The sequence below is a fragment of the Phyllostomus hastatus genome, unplaced genomic scaffold (assembly GCF_019186645.2).
Source record: "Phyllostomus hastatus isolate PE091 unplaced genomic scaffold, TTU_PhHast_1.1 phas_contig_38, whole genome shotgun sequence".
Lineage (NCBI taxonomy): Eukaryota > Metazoa > Chordata > Mammalia > Chiroptera > Phyllostomidae > Phyllostomus > Phyllostomus hastatus.
Genome location: NW_025333869.1, coordinates 34788848 through 34809790, shown reverse-complemented (window position 1 = coordinate 34809790; position 20943 = coordinate 34788848). Strand labels below are relative to the sequence as shown.

The following is a 20943-nucleotide window of genomic DNA, read 5'->3' as shown; positions in this document are numbered from 1 at the left end:
ATTTGTTTTTGATGGTCTAAAAAATCATAATTAAATAAGTTGTGTTTGGTAAATTATGCAGTGTCATTATTATAGCGCCCTCATGTCTCCCACATCTGACCAGGGAAAATATACTTATAAACAGTTCAATGTGAGAGTCAGAGTGCCACCGGTTTTACCAAAGGAATAGGGAGTTCCCTCTTACAGGTAGTTATGTAGTAGGTGCTCAATAATCACTTGCTTTATTTAAGTGGGGTGAGAGGAAAACCTACTAGGAAGCAGCAACCAGTACGGGGCATGTTCAGACCCATTATTCCACCCTAAAAATCCCTTTCCTGGCCATTTATTGCTTACAAGTTGAAATTTTTAATTTTTATGGAAGTCAAGATGCTATAATCTATCCTATTTGGTCCTCTGATTGCCTCTTTCACAAAACTCCAGTCTCTACACTATGCTTCGGCTGCACCAGTCCCCAAAACAACATACAGCTCACATTTCTGTCTTGCCTCCTCTACCAAAAATATTTTCCTAACATGCCCTCTCGGCCAGCATCCATCAGTTGAAGATTTAGTTCAAGGGTCACACCCTCATGAACTCTTTTACTTCCCACTCCTCTCCTATACCTGCTCCCCACTTGACTGATTTCCAGTTAAAGTCCTAGAGATATTTAGTGGCTATCTTAGATATTTAGTACTACTTGTTATTATTTACAGACGTGTCTTCTCCTACTAAAATGGAAGTTTATTGGTGATCTCTGGAGGCTGCTGAATTGAACTTCAGCCAACCATGAAAGATGATAACAGCAGCTCGGCCAGTATTTGAACCTGTGAGAGGTGGGAGAAGAAAAGGAGAAGGTGATTTGAGGCAACTCTCAAAGCAGCATTCTAGCAGAGACCACCTTCTCATACAAAGATAGCATATAGACAGGCCACTCAGGACGCCCATGAAGAGGTCAGGAATCATGACTGCGGAAGGGAGGTGGAAGAGAGAGAGAGAGCTGCTGCAAAGGAAAAGTATAGAGATTGTCCAGCTCGAGAACACACAACCTTCTCTTCAGTGTCAAAGAAGACTCAGTTGGACCAGATTCCCTTGATGCAGGTGATCCTTGAACAGGTGAGGAAGATGAAGATGAAGATGAAGATTTTGAAGAGGAGCATGATGATGATGACACTGCAGCCCTTTTTGCAGAACTGGAGAAAATTTAAAAAGAAAGAGCGGAAGAACAAGCCGGAAATGAACAGGAACAAAATGCTGAAGAAGAAAGGATTCATTTGGAAAATATTCTGAGTGGAAACCTTCTCTTTAATCTCACTGGCCCATCCCAGCCTCAGGCCGACTTCTTGTCTTCTAAGTTAAAAGAGGGTGGGATGACGATGTTCCCTTCAAGAACTGTGCAAAAGGTGCAGATGATCAGAAGGAAGACAAGAGAATTTTCAATGATACGCTGTGATCTGCATTTCACAAAAAGGTCATGCAGGAATACATTAAATAATACAGTCTTATGTGCTTAAAGACGGTAAAATGTAAACGATCACTGACTTCACTTTGGTTATTTGGTTTTTTTCTTTCCCCCTGTTTAAATTGTGAATATGCTTCCCTAATTTTAAGTTCCAAGCTAGCTTTTGCTTGATTAACACCTTATTTGATTAATGACTTGGGGATTGGATTAACCCAGTTTCCGGTCATATGTTTTCTTTTTAATATGAAAAAGATTATCTTCTTGTAATAAATCTTTTTTCATAGTCTAAAAAAATTAAAAATAAAATATGAATTTATTGAAGGTATGTATTGCATTGTACTTGCCTTCGTATCTCTAGTGTCGCGTAATGACTAGAGAATTCCTCAGAATTCGAGTCAAGCTTACTAGGGCTTTCAGAACACTCTCTGACCCTCCTCTTGGCTCACCCTTAATGCTCAGAGGTACAGGCAACCAAACAGGCAAATAATTTGACAAATTTTTAATTGGCTGTGCCTTGGGAGCCTTCAGAGTCCTCTGCCCTGAGAAAGCAAGATCCCCTGCTGCAGGGGACTCGTTCTGGCTCACAGTCATCTACCAGAAAGGCACGATTACATTTTGGCATGGACATGAATCTAACTACATAAAACATGTCAATAAAATAAGACTAATTTTTACAGACAAGGGTATTTAGAGAAAAAAAATAGAATCCAAGGATTTGTATTTGGAAAGATGGTCCAAATCCAGACAATGGGTCATTCGCAACCCTTCCAAGCCACACGGATGGGTCAGACACAACACAGAAGGCAGTGGGGGCTGCTGTTCTGATTGGCCAGCCTGCTGCAATTACTTCCACATTTACGTCACTGGTATGTCCTAGTATGAGAGCATTTTTCACTTAACAAACACACTTTCTATAATTGATTATAGAGCAACAATTTAAGCCATTGGGTATTAACCCATGGAAGTAGAAATGCCACTTCCAGACTTTTCTGAAACCAGCTTCTGCCACACGGGATGAACCAGGGTAGAAGAAGAATTTATGTCCCTATTTTTAGTTTTGACCTATTGCCATCTGCAAACACCAGCTGACCTGGGAAGCATTTGGCCCTCTGCTCAGACACACCCTTCAGCAACTAGATCACCTTTAGAAACTAGAGCTTCAGACTGAGCCCAGATCTGCAGTGAGTGACAGGAGGGGGTGAGCCGTCACCATCCCTACCCCAGCATTAAAAGGAAAATTCACAGAGCTGTGCTAAAATAGAAAGTCTGATTAGTCAGTAAGTCTAATGCAAGAGAATTAGAGAGATAGAGGCAAGACAGCGTTTAGTTTCTTTTTTAAAAACAAGATTTTATTTATTTATTTAGTTTTAGAGAGAGGGGAAGGGAAGGAGAAAGAGAGGGTGAGAAACATCAATGTGTGGTTGCTCCTCATGTGCCCCCAACTGGGTACCTGGCCTGTAACCCAGGCATGTGCTCTGATTGAGAATTGAACCGGCAACCCTTTGGTTTATAGGCCCTCACTCAATCCACTGAGCTATACCAGCCAGGGCAATGTTTAGCTTCTTAATACACATCTTGTCATTTTTTGTTGCTTTTGCTACTGATATAATCTTCAAGTTGGCCACAAGTTGGCCACTTCTCAAGCCCAAAGGCAGATCAGTAGCCTCTGATAGATCACAATCCTCTTGATTACTTCTAATTTCATTTTAAAAATCCTACATTCTAAAAACACTTATTTAGAGAGAAGCTCTGGAGTCACTGTGGTACACACCAATTCCAGACTCACTCAGGGGCTTGCCTGTGCTCCTGACCTGAGATACAAAGGTAAGTATAAAGCAAGGGGAAAACAAATCATGGTATTATTTTAGAAGGGAAAGTTAATTTTGCAAGACTTTAAATAATAAACATATAGTTCATCTTGAGAGCGATAAGACCTATGGGATTTTCTAAATGTCCTTATTAGTTCTTTCTAATTTCTAAAAAGTAAAATGATTCTTACTTGCCACACTAAAGGAGGCAGATGCATTTATTGGAAGAAAAATAAAACAGTCAGAGATTCAACTGTAAAAAAGCATTAATTAATATTTTTCCTCTCGATGTAGATGACAAAGTACTTGTTGTGTGTGCTTTTGTACTGCAAGATGAAAATAAAAGGAAATGTAATTTTAAACCATTAGAAGTAATATATTTATATCACACTTTATATTTTTCCCCAAGAATTTCACAGTCTCTGCTGATCCATATTAATAGGTATATTGTGCGTGTTATGGAAAGGAAATTTGACAAAGAGTGAGTTAAGGCTCACTATCCCCCCCACAGTGAGCGCCCAGGTGGTGTCCAAAACGAAGCCTGTCCTTTTGCGCAGTATCTGTCTCAGGACATAAGTGAGGCTAAAATGGATTATGGAAGCCCATCTACTTTTTAGGAACTCCCCATCCCACATTGCCTAAAATCCCACCATGTTTCTAGGACAGGTGTGGCTGAGAAAATATGCCGTCGATCTTACAAAAGAGAAGAAAAGGCGAGAAGAAACGTCACATACTCTAGGAACCTAGGAAGGAAGAGGTAACATTGTCACTGCTGTCATATCCATATGCTAATCATGCCCTTGTCCCTCATTTCTCACCACTGCCAGAATTCAGATATTCTTGAGCTCCCTGGAGTAAAGGAGGTTATTTGCCTACCCTCTATCCATTCTCCCTCCTTCCTTAATTAATGAAACTATCGCATGGTGTCCAGATGAAAATTACACTTCCCAGCTTCCCAGCTTCCCTTGCAGAAAGAAGTGGCCAGTGCTTGGTAAAGAGAAATGGCTGGGTGGAGCTTCCAGGAATACCCTATTGTCTGGTTTTCCTGCCTGTGGCATCGAAAGGGACCTGGCGGACTGAGCAACAAAAATCTCTGGAGAGAAAAAACAAAAGGCTGCCTACCTCCTGAATGTTTACGACAGGAGAAAAATTGGCTCTCAGTAGTTTAAACCACTGTGCTAGGTCTATTTCCTAGCAAATGAAGCGGTTCCCTAACTGATGAAGCCGCCTGTGCTCGGAGCAGTTTCATCAAAGCCTAAAGAAAGCTCCTGACCGGGTCCCTGCCCCTGGCAGTTCAGGGAGTGGGAAATGCAGCCCAGTCGGCTTCACAGAAGCTCCGCTGGAGGCAGCTGTGCCACAGGAATGGGAAGGAAGGTCCCTTTACAAGAGCCTGTGTTCAACCGACTGTGAAATATGTGCCTCCGGCTAGAGCGCTGCTACAAAGAATCCCTTCAAGAGCTGCTTCTTAGTTCCTGGTCAAACTTGTTTTGCAGATACAAAACCATGAATACAAAGTCTTGTTGGACAAATTTAGAGCTAAAAATTCAACTACAAACATATCATCTTATTGACTTGTTTAAGAGTTATTTGTGGTTGGAAAGGTGGATTGGGTTTATTTTGTTGCACGTGTTATTTTATAATGCTTGTCAATTCTAAACTGCTCAGCACTAGTTGTATCAAAATTATTGCTTTCATGTAAGAAATAAATAGTTCAGTAATTAATTATTTACTGATTATCTACCAAGAACCTGTGGTTATTTATAAAATATTTTAAAAATTGGCCCCAGCTGGAAGGGATAAAAATGAACCGAAATGAAATGGACAGGTATTAAATTTCATTATAAATTTTTATCATTTAAAAAATTGTGGTAAAATACACATAAAACTTAAAACGTTCACATCATTCTGCAACAATTACCACCATCCAGCTCCAAAATGACACTAAGTCCCCTCTTCCTCCTCCTCTCAGCCCCTGGCAACCAGCATTCCACTGTCTGTCTCTCAGTAAGTGACATCACATAGTATTTGTCCTTTTGTGTGATGGGCTTATTTTTCTTAGTCTAATGTCTTTGAGGTTCATCTGTATTGTATCATGTGCCAGAATTTCCTTCCTTCTTAAGGGCTGAACAACACTCCTTTGTATGAATATTCCACATTCTACATTCTAGCCATCCTTCTGTGGACACTTGGGCTGCTCCCACCTTTTGGCTATTGTGGATAATGCTGTTATTTTCTCTCTTTCTTTTTCTCTTTTTTAAGATATAGTTTTCTAAACATTCTAGGTGTGGCTTTTTATTAGAAAGAATATTTGTCAGAGTCTGAAATTATGGGAGAAAAGCTGCATTTAGATGCCTAGCAAGGCTGGGGGCTTGATTTTGAATTATAGATTTCATGGGGTGTAATTCTGGAGAGGATGGGGCAGAAAATATTTGGGAAGGACATAAAAAGTGGTTCTGAGGAGAAATTCCTGTCAAAGATAACATATTCTCTAAATGGAGAAGGCACCTAAAACTTGTTCTCTTAAAGTATCCAAAGTTATCTAAAATAGCCCAAGTTCATTGATCTGTGTATACAAGAGATTTGACCTGAACATCCAGTTTAAAGAAGAGCACTATAGCTTCCCCAAAGTGGACAAGGAAAACAGAGATATAAAAAGCATTTTTTAAATAAGGATGCTAAAGTTCCTTCAACCAAAAATGCTTAGTGAGAGAAATGGACAGCATTTAGACTGTGGTTTGTGCTGTTCCAATGTTCTCCATCATAGCTGCTCGCTCAACAACAGAGAACTCACTAAAGCAGCAGGATGCTATTTACCTGTCTTTCAATAAACCCCTCTTTCTTCATGACTCACCTCTCAAATCCAAATACCAGAGTGATAAGAAAGCCAAATACTCTATGCATCTCTTTTCTGGCAAATCTAGGCTGTCTACTGCTCAAAAATGCCGTAACAGTAAGAATAATGATTCTCTTTAGCAATATTAAAAACATACAAACATAACCTTCCAACTTGCTAAACAGTACTTTATTTTCTCCCCAGGCTCAGGATGTCCTGCATTTTCAAGGAAAATCAATTGACAAGTAAATATTTATTGAGCATCTACCACAAGAGTTGACTAAGGAGCTGAAGGCACAGATTTCCTAGGGACTTATATTTCTGTGATTTCTAGGTGGCATCTAAACTAGTAGGACGTTACAGATGTTGCAAAAGTGGAAGTGGACATAGAGACGGATGGGCACTGCCTGTCAGTGTCCTCATGCTATTGGATTACAGGTACCTTTGCAGCTGCGTGAGGTGAGGCTCCTTGGTCCAAAAGCAGAAGGGCCACCTTCTGATTATCGTAATGTGCAGCTACATGCAGTGGAGTTAGCCCGCTCTGAAAACACGTGCAGAAACAACAACCAGTGTCAACAGTGTCTTAACATTAGAGGCCTCGATTTAGGAGGTGGGATTAGATCAGATACAACACAGTGTGTAATTTACATTCCAGTCACCACAATACTTGAACCTCAGCATTCACCTCCTATTTCTGAAGGGTTCTTTGTCCTAGGAGACTTAACTACTACGGTTCAGTTAGATTTAGGTGGCTGTTGTTGGGCATTAGCAAGTGCTAGTTCTGCTATCATGAAGTGGCCTGTTATACAGGGTGGCTGATGACCTCATACCTTCCCAGCAGCATCTGGAGACGCACTCTTCTGCAGCAGGAGATTGGCTACTTCAAGCTTCCCATACTTTGCTGCCACATGAAGGGGAGTAAATCCTTTCTGAAAAAAGAAACATAAAAATAGTGAACGATAGAAATGACACAGAGGCATCGCTTTTCTGAAGCCAATGAATTATTCCAAAGATGAAGATCAGTTTAGCCTGCATTTAAGAACGACGGCTGGTAGAGAGCAGCAGTTAAGGAGTCCCCTTACCAACAAGAAAGAGCAGGGTATTTCATTTTTCTCTGTCTGCTGACTGAGCCACAGCAGGCCACTAATATTGGAACTAAGCAGTCATCTGACCAAGATGAAGTTGGAGAGCTGGATCTGGGCCTTATTGTAGGGCCATTCTGGGATTTCATGTTGTAGGAAGAAGAGGTTCCAGAGTCCCAGGTGCCATTTGGATTTGGTGGGCTTGGGTACCTCTAGGGCAAGTCTGGACCTCCTTTAATCTCAGAATGGAGCCTTATTCTTCCCCTTCAGCCACTTCCACATGTACACACATATCCTTGTTTGTTCCAGTTTCCAAGAGTAGGAGCCAGAGATCTCACACTTTAGGCACCACAGGTGCCCTGAATAACAACACATGGTTCTAGCCCAATAAATATGTTGAGCTGGATACTGAGATTGAGTGGCTAATCTCCCTTGCTCTCAACTCCTACAAGGATCTGGGTATTAAGCAATCAGCCAGCACTGTTAGGGAGGGTCCTAAGCACGAGACAGGGACTGTGGGGTCATCAACACAGTTGACCTCATGAGATTACTGCTAGCTAGAGCCAATGGAAGCTGGCTCAGTGGGAGGACAGGGGCACTCAAAACCCCATCACCATTACTCTGCTTCATACATTGAGTGAGATCCAAGGATTTACATCTCAACTCTACTGAAGAGACTTAAGAACCACAGGGGGTGAAGCTTGAGGTAGTCATCGTTTTTTTCAGATAGTTTGCCAAGTATTCATAATTATCGTCATTACCTTGTGCATTGGTTACACATTAATGCTTCTTCTCTGCACCCAAATAAGAGAGAGCAACACCATTTCTCGCTAAGATATGCTGTAAGCCAATTCATTGCCCTATCATACTGGCAAGGCTTACATAGTATCATAAGAAAAATAAGCCCTAAATTTTGTATTCTGTACCTACAGAGAGAGCAACTATGTGGACTGTTATCACTCTAAGGTATCAGAGTTAAGATTAAAAAAAAAATCAAACCATGAATCAGACAGGACAATAGTAATAAAAGAAACATCAACAATAAACAAAAGTAACCTAAGAAAAATTCTCCTGAGTTGAAAGTATTATAAAAGTATCAACCAACTGAGCTTTGATAATGCAGTTTGTATACGTGGTCTTAGCCAGAGAAATCTCTGGCTGTGGTTTTAAACCACCATTTAAATCTATAAAATAACATGTGAGAAATACATGACTCTAGATATCAATAGGTTTTCATTAGAAGATGATACATGGAGAAACTTTCGACAGACAAGCTAACCCCCCCCCCCACACACACACAAACTTACACACGACTTACACTACCCTCCCGCACCCCAGGGCTTTGCTGACCGTGTTTTGACTACCCTGGGATCCCAAGAATAGATGATGTTGTACAGCCTTTGTACCCATCACTGGGATTGTAAGGAGGACGTATCTGGAGAACATAGCAGGCACTGTAAGGACACACTGGGAATCGTAAGGAGGATGTATGTGGGGGCAGAGCAGGATCTCAACACTTGCTTTCATACCTTTGTTGTTATAGATAAAGATGCGCCGTGATCCAAAAGGAATGCGGCTACGTCTTCATGCCCTTCTCGGGCTGCCAGGTGGAGTGGGGTGTACCCAGAAGTTGTGGCTGCGTTCGGAGACGCTCCTTGCTGCAACAGCTGCTGTACTATATCTGCCTTCCCCAGGCGGGCAGAAATGTGCAGTGGGGTTTGGTCATCCTAAACGGCAAGGCAGAAACACGAGGCCAATGAACTGAGGAAACAATGGTGTCACTGTGAAACATTTAACTTAAACTGCTGGTATTGGAGGCTAAATTCAACACTTTCACTCAACAGTAAAAAGCATCTCATTTACCTTTTCTTCAAGGTTCAGAAAGGTGGAGATGATAGATCTAAGATCCTTAATTACCCTTCTACTAAACCATTAGTATGGAAGTATGAAAGACAAATCTATCTACAGATTATCCCCACTACCACCTGCCGTACTTTATCAGACAGTTTTTAAAATCTAATGACTCTGTTTTTGGGAGATAAGGAAATGTATCCTGGTAAACCTCAAGTACCTGGGAGGGAAATTATACTTCCACCAGTTATTACACTTGTATGAAGTGAATTCTTTTATTGGTGTTGCCTTCCTACCACTGAAAGCTGAGGGAGAGCGAGGCAGTCTAGGGATGCACAGTTACTCCAGCAAAACGGCTCCCAGCCAAGAGGGCCCCTGGGGGCTGAAAGGCAGCCTACCCACTGCTTGCCAAGTTGAAATCCAGGCTTAGGCTGCATCTGCTTCAGTGGAGGGGCACCCTACACACTTCACCCAAAGGCACAAGACACTCACTAAGTCCTGCACCCTCATCCCCAAGTGGGAGGGATATCTACTTCTCATTTGCCCAAACACGCCCTGTGATGGGGCTCCAGAGACAAATCCTCTGCTTGAATGTGAGAAAGTTCAGGAAAATGCTTTATGTAGGGAAGGTGGAGAGAAGAGGGTACAGCACAGGACACTGCTTTAGAAAGGTAAGAAGGTTGAGAGTCAAGCACAGCAAGGAAGCAAACACAAGGTCAAAGTGAGTTCAAAACTTTCTACTCTGTTACTAACTGTAAGCAGGAGATGAGTTAGAGGAGGTGCACAAGGAAGAGGAATACTGAAAACAGAAAAAGATGGTTGCCAAAGGAAAGTTTCATAAAAATCTACACCTGCCGAAAAACTCTACAACTGCCGCTACCACCGCTAAACATGTACGGCACGCCTGCGTGTCCTAGGCTCTGTTTTAAGTACTTCACCTACGTGACGTCTTTAATCATCACAGCAATCCTATGAACTGCAGCTACCACTGTTCTCATTTTCTCCGTGAGGAAACTAGAACCAGGTGGGTGGCACAGGATTGTTAACTAACCCGCCCAACATCACACAGCCAGCATATGGCAGACCAAGGTTCCGACGCAGGCAGTCTGGCCCTTAACCATGCTACATACTCCCTCCCTAACAAACTGACGACTGTAACTCCCATCTTCAGTTTCAGTCTGTGGGTAGAACCACTCCTTTGACACAATACTTGATATGCAATAACAACACTAATAAATGCAAGGTTTCTTGTAATCCATGGTTCAGTCTCTCTTGACTGTTCCACTGAACTGACTAAGTGGATTAAACAATATCCTCTAGATCAAGGGTCAGAAAACTACAATAAAACCCTGAGGCCAAATCCAACTGCCACTTGTGTTTGTAAATAAAGTTTTATTGGGACACAGTCATGCTCATTTACTTCTATGTTGTCTGTGGCTGCTTTGGCTCTACAATGGCAGAGTTGAACAGCTGGGAAAGCAACATTGCATCCCTCAAAGCCTAAATATTCCCTATTAGGCCCTTAACAGAAAAAGTTTGCTGACCTTTGTTTTTATGTAGATTCTCTGCAAAATCCACCGACCGGTGCCACAGAAGAGTGGGCACTCGAGGCTGTGGTCTGCTGCTCAGAACATCACAGCCTTTGTTCCCACCTGCAGACTCTAAGCTCACACAGACCTGCTGGTGTCTATTCCCACAGAGGTATGTTTGCACTAGTGACTTTACTAATTTCTATGACATCTGCACTAATTACTTTAATTATACAATAAATAATATGTTAACAGGTTTCATACATAAGTATGAAAAGAAAGGTTTATTTTTCCCTAAGAATACTGAGGTGAAAGCTTTGGAAAGCCTTGATAGATGTTGATAAAAAGACAATTATGACCTAATTAGATATGGGGGACAGCTGAATACACTGAGAGAAAATCATAAAAAGCTACAAATATTCTGCTCTCACACTGCTTCACAAATGTCTCAGTTCCCTCTCAACCCCAAACCAGACTCTACAGAGCATGTAAATAAATAATAGCACATACACACTTATGTATTGTAGGGTTAAAATGAAATAAAGCATTTCGTGTTTATTGACAATTCCTGACCTGAACTGCGCTTTGATAAACCAGACCAACTGCACATCCCCACAGGGACAGACAAGTTGGTTCCTTTAGGAGGCTAAAGGCCAGGCAGAGAATGAAGCATTCACATTTAACCCTGAAGCTCTTTCTGAGTCTCAGGGTTTATGGTTTCACAACTTGTAATGAAAGAGTAAAAACTTCCTTTTTCTTTTTGTGGCTGTGACAGCTGACATGCATGTCAACCCAAAGAGCTCAATTATGCTTCCAAACTATGCTTGTTCTAGAAGCTTTGTGCATAAGCCCCTCTCCACAGAGTGTGAAGAACTATGGACCAAGTCGGTTTGTTTCTTAGTCTGTTCAGGACTAGCAAGGTGTCAGGGACACAAAGTTCTTTCTGGCACAAAGCGCCTGTTCTATTTAATTCTGTTAAATAATTGAATGGACAAATGACAGTGTTTTTTTTTTTACAATATCACTTGGGTAGAGACTTTTCCCAATGGAGGTTGTTCACTATTTTAAAATAGCGTTCTTAAAAGACAGCATGCATATAGCTAAAGGTTTTATTAAAATCAAGGGCTTCTCCCTCAACAGCAAATGCTTTCATGTATTGCTCGTACCTTAGCTTTAGCTTCTACCTGCGCTCCGTCTTGCACCAGATACCGCACGACTTCGGCTTGGCCGGACCGAGCAGCCATGTGCAGCGCCGTTTCTCCTCTCTGGGGAACAGGAGGCGGAGCACATTAATGGCAGCTCTGAAGAAGAGCAGCATATTTTATTTGCATAAAGCTTATGATGTAGGCTTAATTTTTTAAAATAAAGAAGCCCCAAGCACTTTCTTAGTGAAAACTAGGAGAGAAAGGAAATAAAATACACAAGAATTTCAAAGGAACCTGACTCATGATGGAAGGACTTTGGTATAACCCTGGGGAGCCTAGTCATCAACAGCATCAGAAGTGCTGTTCAATGATTTTCCATGTGGCCTCGGGAAGGTGAAAGGTGAATGCTCACAGGGGCCAAGAAGGAGGGTAAAAGAGTGACGAGGGCAGGTGTGGAGGGTGCAGGAGAGCCCTGGCCCTGCCCGAGGGAGGCAGCCACTACTTGACCTCTGCAGGCTGCGGTGGGGCTGTGTCGGGTGCCAGCCACTTCATGTGACACCTTCCTATTCAAAAGGAATGGCAGTCTGGATATTTGTGTACACTTCATGCTCACAAAGACCACAAAGTCAGAATTGAAAACAAAACAAAAACTGAAATGCTGCATGGGCAGCACAGACACACATGAAGGCCAGACTTGGCTTGCTGGCTGTTGGTCTGCATCCTCTGCTTTATCTCAACAGAACAGCATGCTAGTCTTTAGGCATCATCCCAAGGGGTCAATTTCTTTGCTACTGAACCCCCCTCACCTGCCCCTCCACTTCACCAAGGAGACTTTAATTCAGATGATCTATTCATTTATTTAACAACAAAAAGTGAAATGAAAATAGTATACAAGACATGGATAGATAGAAACAAAGTCATAAAAACCAAATATATTCTGCCACACAAGGGATACATAACAAAGGCGCATTTCACATGTAACTGCCTGACATGTGTACTGGGAAGGCCTTGAGGGTGTAGCTGACCACATTACCCAGGGTCCTCTGTAGGAAGAAAAAGCTTCTCTCTGTGGGGTTAGCACCAGGAAGGGTTGTGTTGCAGCTGAGAAGCTGGTCTGTTCCCATATGTGGTTGTGCGGACTCCGGCAGCTACTGGAGAGCCCTCCTGGTGGCACACCCTCTGGGTCTGTGTGCAGGGCACTTATGGCCTGCTCCTTCTGTGCTGGAATGTTGCTTGTTCTCTATTTACTCATGAGTGCGACTAGTGTTCTTATGCTGTGGTGCGGTGTGCTACTAGTACTGTGATGTCAAAGTTAAAATCCTGTAAAACTCCACATGTCCTGTCAAATGCCACATGCAGGTCTAGGGTGATTAGCTACTCCTCTTACATTTATCCCGAAGAGAGTCTCATGGCTCTGACAGTGATGCCTAGTGTGGGAAAACAGCACCATCTGATAATCTGCGAGCTGAGTTCCATGAGTTTGCTGTACGTGGTCTAGTGCACTACAGAGAAATTACTCTGAAGTTACTTGAAATCACAGTAACAATAGTGTTTAAACCACCTTCTCGACATGCAACACTTCCTAATGCTTCTATTGCAAAAATAAATTTTCCCCCTCCACAAAAACTTTATTTTTACATGCATAATATCCAGCAGTAATAATGTACACTAACAATAAGTCCTAACAATTAGTGACCTGCTAGTGACTGAATGGATCTTACCTTCAAAGTAAAGGAAACCACAGGTATTCTCAAATTCTGTCCTTTTAAGGTAGTCAAATTAAATAGTAATTGATTTACTTATAACAAAAAAAAACATAGATAAGAGCAACCGCTGCCAGTTTCTTACAACTGGACCTTCTCTGATGAAAGAATACTCACCACGTTGGTGGTGTTTGGTGAGGCTCCATGATGCATTAGCTGCGATACGATATTTACATGCCCCATGAAGGCAGCAACATGGATTGGAGTAAGGCCCGACTGGGGGGAAAAGAGGGAAATGCTGGTTTGTTGTCTCGTCATAAAAAGGGTTTTTCTCTGCCTGCCTGCCTTCCCATCTGCCTCCTGCTGTCCTTCCACTCACCTATTTTAAGATAACCGGTTCACTAATCAGAGGAGAGAACATCTAGACGGTCACCTAGACGCCACAGCTTTCACAGGCAAACCCACCGATACAGAATCATCACTTCCCTAAAGCAAGTCCCACGATTATGAAAGGCCTATGTAATAGCCATTATAAAAGAAAGATTTATTTCACACATTTTATATAGATCTGTGAGAGAAATTTAGAGAGAAATAATTTGAAGGGTTTTTCCCCTTGCTACTCCCTCCCTTATCCATATGACTGTGTGTGGGAGGTGGCAGGAAAAGGGGGAGATGTGTGAGTAAAAAGTTGAGTTTTATTTCAAGTCCTATTCCGGCCTTCACAAAGCATTTGCACACACTCAGAATAAACTCATCACAATATACGTGAAAGAGTATGGAACCTAACACAGAGTCATGCCTCTAATAAATGAGCAAATCAGCATTAACAGTCTCAATTATTCAATTTTTAACTATGGGAGTATTATAAATTAAGGTGATACAATTAAGGTAAATATTATAATGGTTACTAGGCTAGTCCTTAATTGTTAAGTTTGCTTCAAAGCACACACAACCTGTAAACACTTCTGCCTTTTATATGACATAACTCCATTTCTAATTTTTTAGAATACAATTCCACTTACAACATGAATATCCTAATTTGGTAAAAAAAAATTTAAAATGGCTAGGAGAAACTGACTTGTTTTTTCAAAAAGGAGAGAGGAGATAACGAATCTCAACAGAAATTTGAAAATGTCAAAAAAAAAGGTAGAAAGAATTCTCTATGATAAAAGTGAGGTAAAGGACTGAAGAGGAAGAATTCTGGTTGCCCAGATTTCAAAGAGTGGGAACTGGGGAGAAAGGGGACGAGGAGGATTTTGCTATAACTTGGAGCCTTTCTGCCGTGGGCAGGGCAGCAGTTGGACTGAGGGCAAGGGGGAAGCCCTCTGCAGACCTAAGCTGCTTTGCAGAGCTCTCTGTGAGCACAGGGCTGGCTGCCGTGCACCGAGACAGACTTATTACTTTCTAATTAACGTAACAGGGTGCCTACCATGAAGCCGCAACACTGATAAAAGAGTAAATCAATATTAATATTTCCAACCATTTAATATTTTAATAATTGTGAGTGTTACAGATCAAGGCAAGTATTTCATCTGCAGATAAGAGACTGAGGTAATGCAATAATCACGAGACTAGATCTCAATTTTTATGTTTGTTTCAAATCCTATCCACTTACTCGCTGCATTCCACAAACCTTTACTGAATAATCTCCTATGGGCCAGGCGTAGTGGGCAGGTAAACATCAGTAAGACTCACGCCTGTCTGGACGGAGCCTGAAGGGGGCTGGCTGCGTCACAAGGGAACCAGCTGAATCAGTGCTTTGATGGAAATAAGCACATGGGGTAGCTGATAGTCCTGGAGAAGCTCCCACACCAGGCCAGGGGGTGAGGGGAGCTTTCCTAGAGATGGTGGCCTGGATCTGGCCTAGAGGATGTGCAGGGTTAGCCTGGCAGAGAGGGGTGTGTGACACACAGTCGAGGTGTAGAGAGATGGAGGTGAACAAAAGGGTGTCCGGTCCAGGGCAGTGTTGGCGGCCTGAATCTGTAGAGCCCTGTGTGCTAGGATGGGGGGGCTGGGATGAGTCTGGGGAGTGGATGCCAGGCTCACTTCGTTGTGTTGAAGGCTCAGCCCTGATTCTGATGGCTCTCATTCTGAGTTCTGTGTTGCTTTGTACAAATGAACCCTAGGGCTAGTCCTTCACTAACTTCAGCAATTCTGTTTCATTAATTCTGAGAATTTATAGAGAGGAATCCTTCATTGACAAACAGAAGTTGTATTATGCAGGGTGTCTCAGCCTTGGCACAGGTGACATTTTGAGCCAGATAACTGTTTGTGGTGGGAGGCTGGCCTGTACACTGTGACCTGTTTAATAGCATCTCTGGCCTCTATCCACTAGTTGCCAGTAGTGACAAGTAAAAATACCTCCAGACATTGCTAAAATTGCTCCAGGTTGAGAAGCACTGCATTATAGGATTTCATATAAATCATGCTTTCAGTGACAAAGTCACTCCCCTTGGAGCGTGAAGCCTGTATTTGGGGTAAAGCTTGTAGTCATGGTGATGTATCCACACTGACCCGCCTCAGCCTTGTCAGCGCTCCTCAGGACTGGCAGCCCCTTGAGTGAAAGGCTCAGAAAGTAGTCTGCGGCAATCACACACAGCAACACTCGCTGGTCATCAGGGCTATACTTTCAACACCTGGGGACCCCCAAATCCTACTCCCCTCACCTCGGTTACAGCTTGGATGGATGCACCGTGTTTCAGAAGGAGTTCCATTACTTTAATTCGATTCTTCTTGCAGGCAATGTGAAGAGGGGTAAAGCCATTCTGCAAGAGACAAAGACATGTATCTACTCGACTATATTCTATTGAAATCCAGTTCCACTGTGTGTGGTAACATAATTTTGCTAAAGTGATGTTCTGTTATGATTTGGAAATGAGCAGTAACATGTGGTGCTAAACAGAATGTAGGTTCTTTCGGGAAGCACAGGTAGGCTAACTCAACCTAGGAACCCAAGGTGCCCTGGCAATTTTGAATTTTTGTCACAATCCCTGGGAGCTAAGGCAGAGTGACTACACTATTTCTTTTGATTATTTCATTTTGGAATTCACTCTTCCAAATAATATATCCCTCCTCTATCTTATTTCAAACATTGACTAAAAACAGCTGTCCCAGCCACTTGTCTTGAAAGCTAAAACCTCGCCAATGCCTAGTCTGACGTCTCTGGTGCATTCTAGGGCAACTACAAGACCCGTCTGAGAATGTTTTCATTCCTTCCAGCTTTATGATTTAAGTAGGTGCTTAATCCAAGGAAGCAGAAAGTTAAACAAACCCACATTATTTGGATTATTTGGTTTAATATTTAATCTGATAAAAGGACATGCTTTTCAACAAATCACCTACCAAACTGTACTGCCTCATAACTGAGACCCTGGAGCATATTTTAGTCATCGGGGAACTACAAAACATCAGGGTCCACTATAAAAGCTTAGGTCAAAGTCACGGCAGGTGCCGCCGCGGACGTTCTGAGACCATTTGCCTGGCCATAGTCCATGCTAGATGACTGGCCACAACCTTCACACGCTGTGAAATCTTCAGAGTCAGAGGAAAATGAGAGTGTGAGCCCACACCCTGTTGAAGGTCCTTTTTTCTTGTGTGGAAAATGAGTCATGACTGCTAATTTATTTCCCTCCCTTGTCAGAATTTAAAGAGCTGTCTGATATACCGGGCAGGTCCACGGTTCTTGGAATGCTGCTCTGATAACAGCTCTAAGAATGACGATGGCCATGCGGCTGCCCAGGGTTGGAGAGCTGCTCTCTGCTCCATCCGGTCTGCCTGTCAGAATATCGCAGCCAGTGCACCGTGGCCCGGGCAGCCTGGGTGGCCGCAGCAGTAGGAGAGAAGCAGGGGCCCTGCCGAAAATGGTTGATTGGAAGGCTGCCTCTACCTCAAAATTAGCAGTAAACTCACCAGTTCTCCCTAGGGTTCAGTGATTTATTTTTTCCTAAACATGGGTGCTTATTCTGAACTAAATTTAAACAGCTTACTAAATTGGGATCATTTATTTTTCTAAGACAACAAATACCATCTTGCAGAGGAAACCAAAATATGATACAGAGCTAACGGTTAAAATAGCAAAGCATTTCTGGAGTTTAGACTACAAACCAGACCAAAATTTAGATGTGTCAGTAGGAAAAGTAGACAACAGGCAATATTTTATTAACATACATGGCAAGCTCATAAATTCTTAGACTTGTCATGTTTAAGATAAAGTCTTTTTTTAATCGTTTTGCCTCAGATAAAAACATTTAATTCACTGAATTATAACTTTACCTACAGTGAGATAAGGTTGACCACTTCAGTATTTTTGTACTTGTGTAGTATTTGGGTTTCACTCATATAAGAGAATCAGTAGTGTGACCCTCAAGTATATTAATGATTTAACCTTAAAACCCTCGTTTATGTCAGAGACAGATGGTTTTATAGATTTACCAGATAAGAAGTACACTTTATTTAATTAGATCTTACATCTGTACCTCTTCAAAAGCGGTCCCTTCACATATAGAGGTAGCACGTTGTCAGCAAGACAACACAGTCTGGAACTGTGGGCTGAGCCACTCACCAGGGCTTTGGCATTGGGATTAGCCTTCTTATCCAAGAGAACCTTGGCGACTTTGTAATGGCCACAATGGGCAGCCACGTGCAGGGCAGTCAGGTAGTCGTTGGTGACGTCGTCCACAGGCACGTTATGCTGGAGGAGAAGCTGGACACAGTTTAAGTGATCCCCTTGGGTGGCCATGTGCAATGGAGACAATCCATTCTGGAACACAGAGGAAAGTCAGAGTTCATTGTTTTACCTTCTAATCAACAATGTGCCAGACACAAAACACTGCAAATATGAACAGATAAAACTGTTTTTCACATGGAAATACCTTCTATTTTTAAAAGGTTTTTGACAACTGTTTTGAACTACAGCTACTTTGAAAACTTGTCCTCCAAATTTTTATATCAATAGAAAACAAATTATCAAGGATAACTTCTTTTTCTGATTTAAAAAGTGTGAATGGCACTAAAATCCATTACCTATTGCATTCCTAGTGAATTGGAATTCTTAATTTTTAAGACTGAAAAAGATAAAACAAAAAGCAGGAACAGATTGGAGTTCATTAGACTAGATTTTCTTTTGTCCTTATGAGTTACTAGTACTTGTGGTTGAATACTGTATTGATTTCAGTGAGTAAAAAGGCCGGCTCACAACAACACATGTGGTCTCATATCAATGTAGAAAGGAAATTTTTTCATTTTCCATCAGCTGGTGCCCCCGTGTGTCTATGATGAGGAAAGGCAGGGCAGTGGCCAAACCATTAACTAAAAAGCTTGCCTGGGTTCATTTAAATCAACTGGGTTCAATGACACAGTTAATTATGTGCGAGAGGAATGAGTCAAAAATTGATTTGAAAAGCTGAGAGAAGACGTGAATGGATTCAAAGGTAAATAAAAACTTTAAATGTTTAGAGTGATACTTAGCATTCCGCACATTTCCTAATGAAGGCAAAAACACGGTATTAAGATGTTAGTGTGAAAGTAGTATAATATTGTACATCAGATGTAATTTAAAAATTAAAAAAGTAAGATGTCAGTCTTTTCAAGCATGTTTCCTTTAAATATGTAGGTAAATTGGAGGAGCCTGGGAAATTCCTAGAGAATCCAATGATCAAGAAAGGCTCTATTAATTACTGTGACATAACTTAACATTTTAGGGGAAAAAAGTGTCAGCAAATTCAGTTTCCAAAAAAGGTAGTCATCAGTGAACTTTGAAAATAATGACATGTTGGTATGAACTGATGAACCAAGTATTTCTGAATTCTCTAGGCTAAGTTATTTCCCTAATTTGTCAGTGAATAACATAAAACAGAAGTTCAAAAGAAGAAAAAAAGGCAAGCCTCCCTTTGGTCACTCTCATGGGTCATTCACTCAACGCTGTATGTTTCAACTATTTGTATTCCTTGAAAGCAAGAGGTTCATGGGTTATAATTTCCCCATATTGGCCAGCAGAGAGCCTTGTATACATAGAAAAAGCACAATAAATATTTATATAAATTTAAAGACTTCATACAGCCAATTAGGATACTTCTGCCTTAAAAATTCCCCACATTTTGAACCAAAGTAGAAACTAAGGTGCAGAAAATGATAGGAACATTTCTCATCTGCGATACTGCCACCCCCAACTGAGCATATGTACTCATTTATTTCCTACCAAAACAATCTTTGGCTTTCTGTTTTGATACAGTCTTTGAGGAAAACATGAAGTAAACTAACAACAAAAAAATAAAACCCTGAGAGAACACGTGACTTAGTGGGAGTAGAAAAGAAAAGCAGCGTCAGTAAAAAGAAGGAAATTTTCTAATGATGCACAAAACAACAATATGAGGGGTAACACAGGTCACTGGGAAAAGAAGAAAGATCATTTGCCTTCTGGAGAGGGGTATTATTACATATGGCACCTTCACCAAGCTGAAAATATGGATTCATTGTGATGAATTTTCTTAGCTTAGAAAGATGAAGTTACTGAAGAATTAGACTAAGATCTTGAAGTGAGGAATGCCTTTATTCACTTAATATTCATTCAACAATATTTATTGAAGGTCTACCATATGTGTTAGGCCCTGATTTAGGTGCTTGGGCTACCCCACCAAATAAACCAAAGGTCTTGCTTTCATTTTAATGAAGGGAGAGAGAGAGACAGCAAATAAGTATAGACTAAGGTTGAGTTGAAAAGTGTGTGGAGATTGCAGAGCTCGGGGAAAAGCTGAGGGAATTCAGTCTGAGAGATGAGGAAATGAGAACCAGTTGGTGTATTTTAGGAAGTGAAAGAAAGCTAGCTGTCTGGATAATAACAAAGAGCTGAACCAGAGGAGGTGAGGCAGAAAGGTGGTAAGGAGTTCATTCTCAGTACAGCGGGAAACCTGCGGGTAAATGTGACAGATGTGACGTGTGTTTATTCATCTTTTTCCCAAATGTCACTAAAAGCCATTCAAGGAATGTGAAAGGTAAACTCCACAAGGGCATGTGCATGTGTGTGCAAACACCCCTGCCCCTGCCACACACACGGGAAAGGAAACAAAAACAGATGGCATATGAAAAGAAAGTTTAAGTGTGTTAACTTATCCAGTGGAAGAAAGAAGGCTGAAACCTTAGTGTCTGTGGAGGGGTGTAATCAGTGGTGTGCTGATAAATGTTTAACAGCAGCTCTTTGAAAAAGGAAGTCCTGATGTGTAGTATCTGCCAGTCTCCATGATGTAGAGACTCCTATAATGGCCAGTTTCAAGCTATGAACAAAGTTATTGGATGTGGAACGGGGAAGAGATGTATACAATGGGCTCAACAACCCAGCTCTAGCATGCCACTGGGTGCAATAAAGACAACTGATTTACCTCTCAAATGCCCCAAAGGCAGGGCATATGGATACCCAGTACCTGGAAAGCAGGACTGGCTCACCTCTGCAGAGATGTCAGGTTTCCAGGCCCTTCCAACCCAGCAAAGTCAGATGTCTGCCCCTTGTAGCTTTTTAAAAAATCCTTACCTGGTGATATGTTGGGTGTGTGTGTGTGTGTG

At 41.7% G+C, this 20943-nt stretch overlaps 1 protein-coding gene and 1 pseudogene across 11 annotated transcripts in view; one reads left to right on the top strand and one right to left on the bottom strand.

Annotated features, from left to right (window-relative positions):
* ANK3 (ankyrin 3) overlaps positions 1 to 20943 on the bottom strand; it is a 332140-nt gene that overhangs the window by 136048 nt on the left and 175149 nt on the right. For all 11 annotated transcript variants that reach the window (XM_045842401.1, XM_045842392.1, XM_045842393.1 and 8 more), the window contains exons 10-16: positions 17951 to 18148; positions 16056 to 16154; positions 13567 to 13665; positions 11708 to 11806; positions 8691 to 8888; positions 6910 to 7008; positions 6522 to 6620 (exon numbers count right to left, since the gene is read on the bottom strand). In XM_045842401.1, the coding sequence (XP_045698357.1) occupies positions 6522 to 6620; positions 6910 to 7008; positions 8691 to 8888; positions 11708 to 11806; positions 13567 to 13665; positions 16056 to 16154; positions 17951 to 18148 (891 nt within the window). The remainder of the gene's footprint in view (positions 1 to 6521; positions 6621 to 6909; positions 7009 to 8690; positions 8889 to 11707; positions 11807 to 13566; positions 13666 to 16055; positions 16155 to 17950; positions 18149 to 20943) is intronic.
* LOC123821088 lies at positions 773 to 1471 on the top strand (annotated as a pseudogene).